The 9,159-nt window shown below is 43.0% G+C and overlaps 1 protein-coding gene across 1 annotated transcript in view; it reads left to right on the top strand.

The window, feature by feature from the left end:
* Positions 1 to 3,025: 3,025 nt before the first annotated feature.
* The window catches only part of LOC120047125 (calsyntenin-3-like), a 31,726-nt gene continuing 25,592 nt past the window's right edge, over positions 3,026 to 9,159 (top strand). The window contains exons 1-5 of the mRNA XM_038992662.1: positions 3,026 to 3,083; positions 5,941 to 6,063; positions 6,976 to 7,186; positions 7,412 to 7,620; positions 8,893 to 9,042. Of these exons, the coding sequence (XP_038848590.1) occupies positions 3,026 to 3,083; positions 5,941 to 6,063; positions 6,976 to 7,186; positions 7,412 to 7,620; positions 8,893 to 9,042 (751 nt within the window). The remainder of the gene's footprint in view (positions 3,084 to 5,940; positions 6,064 to 6,975; positions 7,187 to 7,411; positions 7,621 to 8,892; positions 9,043 to 9,159) is intronic.

Genomic DNA, 9,159 nt, shown 5'->3' with positions numbered 1-9,159 from the left:
ATTTTTGGGGAGGAGTGTTTTCATTGATCCGTTGGCCAACACTCACAAGAAGCACTGTAAAACACTGTACACACTAACACGTGACTCAAATGGCCTTGTATTATCAACGAATGTTTTTACATTTATTCTGGTTTCAATTCAGATTTCGTTTCCGTTATTTCGTGATGAGACTGGATTTTATAGCTCTTTTAGGAGGGTTTTATGATAGACCATTTTTGTAGCTTTGGATAAGATTCCATGAAGGGATTTCAATGCTTTCCTCTTCCCCATCCCCCTCTCCTCATGACTTTTTCCTCCTCCCCCATCCCCCTCTCCTCATGGCTTTGTCTGCCATTCACCATCCTCCTCTCACTCCATTGCCACCCCACACCCTTCCTGGCTGTCTCTGAACAAACTGGAAAACAAACTCACAACAGGTAACCAAAACCACCACTTTTACATTGAGTGACATCACCATACCAATGTCAACAGCATCACCAGTGGTCTCCAGTGAGATCTAGCACCTTCCTCCATCTTTCTTAGGACTTGGTAAAAATTCTCCCTAACCACTGGCACCAAGGTCAGATCTAGAATGTTTGACCTGTGAGCTACTCTGTTCCTACATCTGTGTTAAGAGGCAACTTCTACCACTATCCTTTTCCAATGCAGAGACACATTGGGAGAGCAGTGACTCACTGTAGCAACAACCCAGATTTTAATAATATTTATACTTGTGGTAATAATTAATTGATGTGAATTAATTGTTATTCCAGAGACTACTTTTTTGCCTTATTGCTACCAAATGTACAAAGGAAAAGAGAAATGGGGGGAAAAAATAATTTTAAACAAACTTTTTGTAATGTTCATTAAAATGCTGGATTTTAAAAACCAAAGAGGTGTGTAGTACTTTCAAGTATTTTTACTCAAGTAGTTTTTGGGGGTATTTGTACTTTGTATTTTTGACTACTTTTACTTCACTACATTCCTAAAGAAAACGTACTTTTTACTCCATACATTTTCCCTGACACCCAAAAGTACTCGTTAAATGTTGAGTGCTTAGCAGGACAGGAAAACGGTCCAATTTACACACTTATCAAGAGAACACATGGTCATCCCTATTGCCTCTGATCTGGCAGACTCACTAAACACATGCATCGTTTGAAAGTTATGTCTGAGTGTTAGTGTGGCTGGCTGTCTGTACATTTTAAAAACAAGAAAATGGTGGTGTCTTGTTTTATATTAGGGAATTTGAAATTATTTATACTTTTGATACTTAAGTATATTTTAGCAGTACATTTTACTTTTGATACTTATTTAGAACCAAATACTTTTCGACTTTTAATCCAGTAGTATTTTACTGGGTGACTTTTACTTGAGTAACTTTTAAGGTGTCTATACTTTTACTCAAGTATGACAATTAGGTACTTTGTCCACCACTTGTGTGTACACGCTGTCTGGCAGAAGGGGTGATATGACGTCATTTTGCAGTCAGGGCGGGGAAAGGTAGTGACTGTTAAGCGTGCCCCCAGCTTTGTCACTACATGTAGACAAAAAAAAAAATATATATATATATATGTTGCGCCGAAATGAGTAATATCATGCGTTGTCCCGGACACCCTCATAGAGAATTCAATAAACAGAGAGAACAACGCAATTTGGCAGGGAGATAGAATTGGAGCTGAGAGAGAAGAGGACGCAGTGTGGGCGGGTTAAGAAACACGGAGGGCGGGGACGTCAGCGTTATATTCCCATCGTTTTTGCCCCTTCATGCGACGTCTGCCGAAAACAAGGACATAGGTATTGAGATACTATCCGTTCGTATCAGTCTTAAATCAAACTGAAGCGTGCACATTTGAGCATATTCAATAGATCTGTGTATGCAATTCCGTTACCTGCGCTTTAGATTTTTTTTTCGTCGGAGGATAGCTGAGTTGCGGAGGCGCGGATGCTACGAGGGTAGCGTTGGGTACCAAATCACCTCACACTCACACGGTAATGTAAAATTGACAGCGGCTTTCTTCTGTTTTTGATTGTAACCAGCATCTATGTCTAATACAATATTTTTAAGGGTCCAAATATAGATCCGCTGGCGTATAGTGCCAATTGATGCACCTATCCATCAATATGGGGTATACAATCGATTAGTTATTGTCGCATGTCTCCATCACCTCTGTGTAGCCTTGAACAACATGTGCTAACTATTAATTTTGAGCAGAATATATATTGTACGGCCCTCTACACAGTCTCGTTAAAGTTTTTCGTTTTGATTAAATATATAGGGATAGGCCTAGATAGGCTTCGATTTTACGCATGGCAGTGAATGGGTAGACTGTGGTATCGTGATGCCAATAACGGCTCAATACCCCATGGAATAATTTTGAACACTGTGTCAATTAACTGGCACGTACACCAAACCCTTAACACACCCACACAGGCAAGTGAGTAGGTGTGTGCATAGTCAGCATATTGGCCTGTATAGGCTATACCATCACTGTATAATTGACCATCTCAAAATGAATGCAGCATAACTAGACACTACGAGGCTATTTATTACAGTTCACTTAACTCTACCATGACCTGGACCCATGTGCTGTCGTTTTACTGTGCTTTTGTTATTATGCGTTATTCATCTGTATTCTGTATGAGGTGAAAGTATAGCGCCGGAAGATTCCGTTGGCTGTAGGCTTAATGTATTAGGATTTTTACCTATGTGTGTTTGTCTGTCCTGTCCTGGCTAGTCTATGTTCTCTACACCTCAGTCTATCTTCCAGTGCTGATCGGTTGAATGTGTCAAGCTCATTCTGAGGCGGGCCGAGTGTCTGCAGGTTTTCACTCCTCCCTTGCACTTAGTTGATTAAGGTCACTGATTAGTTAGTAACTCGCCTCACCTGGTTGTGTAGGTCTTAATTGGACACAAATTGAAAGGAGAAACCAAAAACCAGCCCACTCGGCCCTCCGTGGAATGAGTTTGACACCCCTGGTTTAATGCATGTACTGTATTCCTCTTCCATCCTCCCTTCTACCCTTCCTCCCTCAGATGGACAGAATGAGTTCTCTCTCATTCCTCCTCCTTTGCTTGACTTCGGTTGCCAATGGCAACAAAGGTCAGTTTCCTTTCCTTTTGACTGTTAATTGTACTGCTGAAATACGTTTTTTTTCTTCTTCTATTGCCATGGGAGCACACATACCTGTAGTCACGCTCATGGCCAGGGCCCTTTTGTCGCTCTCCCCTGAACTCTAGAGGGAATTCAATCATATACCCACTCACTGTGCTCAAAGTCATAATATATTAAATGATATGTCTGTAATGTATGATTGCATACACATCACCATTATAGAGTGTTGTCCTTCATGTAGCCTGTATGTATGTATGTATTTTGATCAATGTGGTGATGTTGGTGTATGTGATTCTGTGTGTAATTGATAGCTTGACTTTCAAAGGAGGATCAGTCTTCTTCTCTCAGATCACCGTGGATAGCCATGACTCTTGATTTACCAACGTTGTTCCAATGATTATCATGCTGGAGACTTGAAGTGAAACTGGAGTGGGGCGAGGAACGTCAGAGGGCGAGGGAGGGAGGAAGGGAGTGACGTTGGAAGACAAGTGGAGAGGAGAGAAGGGGAGCAAAAGGAGTCGGTAGAAGTGAAGGGATACAGAGACGCCGCGTGTGGGACAGAGAAACCGACAGATAGTTAGGAAGGGTGGGAGGGGAGAGGAAGAGAGAGAGAGAGATGGTATGTTAAATCAAGTGACCGGATTGAAATAGAGAGAGGTAGAAGCGTGTGAGAGCAGGGCAGAGAACGAGGGGATGTTGTGTGGAGAGAGAAAGTGACAGAGAGAGGAAGAGTGCCAGAGATGGAGAGAGAGGGATGGAAAGAGATGTCTCTCAATCTGTAATCCTGGGTGTAATCCACGGCCCTGATGTTCAGATTTAATGCTGTATTGCAGAGAGAGAGAACTAGGGAAGGAGGGGATGGGAAAGAGAGACAGGCAGGGAGAGAGGGTTAGAGATAAATTACAAAAGGAGGGACAGAGCAGAAGCTTGAGGACAAGCAGTGTTCGTATCAGATTAACCATTGAGGATGGTGAATACTAGCCTGGGCATCACTCACTAGCCTGGTCACATGACCAAAGGGGTATGCTACAAAGCAAGATGAAGGTGTTAGCCAGCTAACTTGCCTGAATATTCAGAAAAAAACATTTTCGTTTTTAGAAAGATAAGCTTGAAATGGGCATGGTCTAATTGACTCAACAACCAAACATACGTCCCACTGGGATAATAACTGGATGAATCAATGTTTCCATGTCATTTCAACAACAAAAAAATCAATGTGGCAAAACTGATTGGATTAGGAAAAAAGTAATCAACGTAAGGGAATTTCCCATTTTTTAAAAATCCAACTTTTAACCTAAATCCAATGATATGGTGAAATGTTTGGTTTATTTCACGTTGAATTCACGTTAGTTGACAACTTAACCAAATGTACATCAAAACTAGACGTTGAGCTGATGTCTGTGCCCAGTGGGATATCTACAGTGCATTCAGAAAGTAATCAGACCCCTTGACTTTTTCCACATTTTGATACGTTACGTCCTTATTTAAAAATGTATTTAATATTTTTTTCTCATCAATCTACTCACGATACCTCAATGACAAAGCGAAAACTAATTAACTAGCTAATTTATTAAAAATAAAAAACAGAAATACCTTATTTACATAAGTATTCAGACCCTTTGCTATGAGACTCGGAATTGAGCTCAGGTGCATCCTGTTTCCATTGATGATCCTTGAGATGTTTCTACAACTTGATTGGAGTCCACCTGTGGTTAATTCAATTGATTAGACATGATTTGGAAAGACACACACCTGTCTATAAGGTCACACAGTTGACTCTGCATGTCAGAGCAAAAACCAAGCCATGAGGTTGAAGGAATTGTCCGTAGAGCTCAGAGACAGGATTGTGTCGAGCATTGAAGGTCCCCAAGAACACAGTGGCCTCCATCATTCTTAAATAGAAGAAGATTGGAACCACCAATACTCTTCCTAGAGCTGGCCGCCCGGCCAAACTGAGCAATCGGGGGAGAAGGGCCTTGGTCAGGGAGGTGACAAAGAACCCGGTGGTCACTCTGACAGAGCTCCAGAGTTGCTCTGTGGAGATTGGAGAACCTTCCAGAACGACAACCGTCTCTGCAGCACTCCATCAATTAGGCCTTTATGGTAGAGTGGCCAGACGGAAGACACTCCTCTGTAGAACTCTTATCTCACGTTGATTCAGACCAGACTGGCATTTTAATTGTTATAATTTGCCAGAGTGTTTTGATGTTGAAACGGCAGAGCGGTTGCTACACAACATGTCCTGTGGCTCTGTCATTGGCTGTCTGAGTCTAACGTCATCATTTCAGGGTCTAGTGAGGGAGACATGTCTAAAATAAAAGCCCTCAGGCTTTTGTTTTGGTCTTTGATTATTTGAGTGTAAAATCGTCACCGTTCCAGCTTGTTAGCTCAGCCTTTGATTGATATGGGTGAACATTCTGGAGAGAAATGAATAATTAATTGGCAATTAGAGGGTGGATTCAGAGCAAACTTTCACTGTTTAATTTGGACGTCCATGTTTGCCAGTGAGTGAAGTGTGCCTGTGGGCAGGCTGCTTGGGCTGTTCTGATTGATATGTGCAATATACCTCTCCCTGTGTGATAAGGTGAAATCGGCCTAGGTGTAATTATGTTGCCAACTGACGCAAGGTGTGGAGTGACACTTGACGGGTGTGTTAGGGGGTCGGGTTTGAGTGTGTACATTTCTGTGTGTGTGTGTGTCTTTATTTGTCTGTATGTATCTGCAGGGACACACACACACACATCCTCTCATGTAATGGGGTGTTACAAATAGCCATGTTTTTCCCTCCCCTTCTGATTGCTCCATTTAACCCAAGCCTCCTTTTGTCTCCTGTCTTGCCGTTCAGCCAATAAGCACAAGCCATGGATCGAGACGGAGTACCAGGGTATCGTCATGGAGAACGACAACACCGTTCTCCTCAACCCACCACTGTTTGCCCTGGATAAAGACGCTCCACTGCACTATGCAGGTTAGAATGATCGGGGGCCCTTGGCAGTCCTATAACAAATCAGGGCTCCCCCATATAATATTAAGCATTCAAAGTATGGTAGCGATGTATTTTACGGTACAAATATTACCGTGTGTTTACTAATTAACACCGAGTATAAACACAAAACATATTGCCATTTGGAACATATTTGCTATTGATTACAATGGCCACGGTTAGTTCACTATCTCACTGGGCTATTGGGCTAAACCGAGTCCCACAATACCCCTACAGTGAGTAAGCATTTTGTAGAGGGGAAATTGTTAGACTTTTTTTTTTGTTATGCCGCCCTAAAATTAGAATGAACAGAGTAAAATTGTAATTACACAATAATAACCAATGAAGCACCATCATTTGTGCCAGAAAGTTCACATTGTTACCACACAATTCAGTAAATTCTAGGTAAATAAAGCGCTACCGAAAGGATTTTGCTGGGCACTCCCATAAGCATTACAAATATTAACATGGAAAATAATCATGTCTGTCCAGTCCTCTATTTTTAGAGCCGCCCCAATAGTCTGTGTAAATCTGTTCCTGGGTACTACACTGGTCCTCCACAGCCAAGTGAAATTCAATTATTTGTATTCATTGGGAACATTATATGCCCTGTGCTCACAGAAATCATTAGGGCACACATTTCCCAACTGGGACAATAAAGTGATCGATTGGATCATGTAACAACACATGGGTTTCATTGAAATAGATCACTGAATTTCATTTGTTATTTTTTTAGCCATTGTAGACTCTATTTGAGTAAATCCGTCAATGTAAATCATCAAAATGTAAGCCTACTGGGTCCTTGAGATGCACAGAGAGTCACTAGAAGTTAAATTGGTACTAAAATGAGTTGGGCCCTCCCTTTCTCTCTCCTTCCCCTCTCTCTCTCTCCTCCAGGTGAGATCTGTGGCTTCCGGGTGCACAGTGGGCCCACGGGATCCAGTTCGGTACAGTTTGAGGCGGTGGTTCTGGACCGCTCGACAGGGGAGGGCCTGATCCGCTCTAAAGAGCCCCTGGACTGTGAGAGCCAGCGGGAGCACAGCTTCACCATCCAGGCCTATGACTGTGGAGAGGGCCCCGATGGAGCCAACAGCAAGAAGTCCCACAAGTGAGATACACTACATTACCCTGAAGGACAAATAGGTTTAATGGATAGGGTTGTTGTCAGAGGTTATGCTGGTTGTTGTAGTTTGGAGAATGATTAACCCTTGGGTATTTGTCAGTGCTATGCTTGATCAATACATGACTATATTACAATGCAGTTATGACCTCTTTTGTCATCTTTATCATGCTCTTTACTTTTCTCTTATTTCTATCTCTCTCTCTCTTTCAGGGCCACGGTGCATGTACGTGTGAATGACGTAAACGAGTTCTCCCCAGTGTTCGTGGAGCGTCGCTATGAGGCCTCCGTCCCCGAAGGCCGTCTGTTCGACCGCATCGTGCGCGTTGAGGCCCTCGACGCAGACTGCTCCCCGCAGTACAGCCAGATCTGCTTCTACGACATCATCACCCCCAACGTTCCCTTTGTCATCGATAACGATGGTGAGAACTACAGCTACGACAATTGAGCTGGGCTTTACATTAGTTTCCCACAAATAAATGAGGGTCTGCCTAGTCTTTACCAGAGCCATTTAGAAAATGTTTATCTAAATATATGGCTCTGGTCTTTACAATTTCTTTATTTGATTCATATACTATAAAAGTGAATATAATGTGAGTTGACATCTTGTCCCCAATGAAAACAACAGTTAGCATGGTGATGACTACCAATCTGTAAAAATACGAGTTCATTTCCCTGTTCTATTTTGGTTGTCTCCAGCTGGTCTTGTTGCTATGTACATTGCTAGAGAGTGACCTAAGCCATTTCCAAGTATCTTGCTCACCCACATTGCAATTTTTATGCTATAGCATTCCTTTTGTACTGCAATTAATAGATTTGCAGCATGTTTTTGCTGTAAGAAACGCAGGTTGACTCCCGCCTTCACAGGTAGATAGTCCTAGCTTTCAGAAGAACATACATGTGCGTAGGTAGTAGTTGAGTAAGCAAAGCTACCGCATCAACATTGCTAGGGTAGGTTTCTTTGAACAGAGCCCAGAGGACAATCGGTTCAGGGGGTTAGGCCTTAGTCTAGTGTTTCTGTTGATCTTGTAGGCATGCTTCCTCTGAGGAGAAGGCTTTGATTTCAGTCTGCAAGACTCCCATTGACGGGCTACTGGTGGGAGATCGATAGCGGGCATTTTGTAATATGACAACGGCATAGGGGGAGGCAGATTTTCTCAGGAGTTAGGTTTTTACCGTGACTTTGCACAATTGGCAGTGACTGGGGAGGAGGTTGCAGGGGATGAGAAGTTCCTTTAATATATGGGTCAGGCTTCTGGGCCCAGATGAAGCACAGAGACTTTTTGTTTCAGCCCTGGCGGTTTAAATGCCCTAGTATTGTCACTGTCTCTCACTCTCTCCCCCCTTCTCTCTCGTTCTCTTTTTCTCTTTCATCCCTCCCTTTTTGCACAGTCTTTCTTTCTCATTGTCTGGCGCCTGTCGTGCAGGTTCCGTCAACCATATCTTTGGGACATTCTCTCTTCGTCTCTAGATATACTGTAAGAAGAAGCTGTCTTTATTCATTCATATCGTTCTCTCTTCTCTCTCCCTCCCCTGTCGTTGCCTTTTCCATTTGAATATACGCCACTGAACAATTTGTGTGTCTGAGAGTCTGTGTATAAGAGTGCGTACTTTTCATGCTGTGCTTTTGAGTGAGTGAGTGAATGACTGTTTGTATTGTACTGTACATAACTCTCTCTCCTCCCATCTCCTAGGTAACATTAAGAACACAGAGCCATTGGATTCGAAGCGCCAGCGTGTCCACACCTTCTGGGTGACCGCGTTTGACTGTGGCAAGAACCGCGCTCAGGCCGACGCCCAGGTCGTCGTCACGGTCAAACCGTCCTGCAAACCCGGCTGGATCGGTAATCAATAACACTAAACGCTTCACCCCCTCATTATTCATGACTTCCTCATCTGCCTCCTCAGTGGTAGTGTGGAATGGACCTATTCCCTATATAGTGCACTACTTTTGGACAGAG

The sequence above is a fragment of the Salvelinus namaycush genome, chromosome 5, assembly GCF_016432855.1.
Source record: "Salvelinus namaycush isolate Seneca chromosome 5, SaNama_1.0, whole genome shotgun sequence".
Classification (NCBI taxonomy): Eukaryota; Metazoa; Chordata; class Actinopteri; order Salmoniformes; family Salmonidae; genus Salvelinus; species Salvelinus namaycush.
The sequence above is the reverse complement of the archived record's forward strand: the minus strand, read 5'-3'. Positions and strand labels throughout refer to the sequence as shown.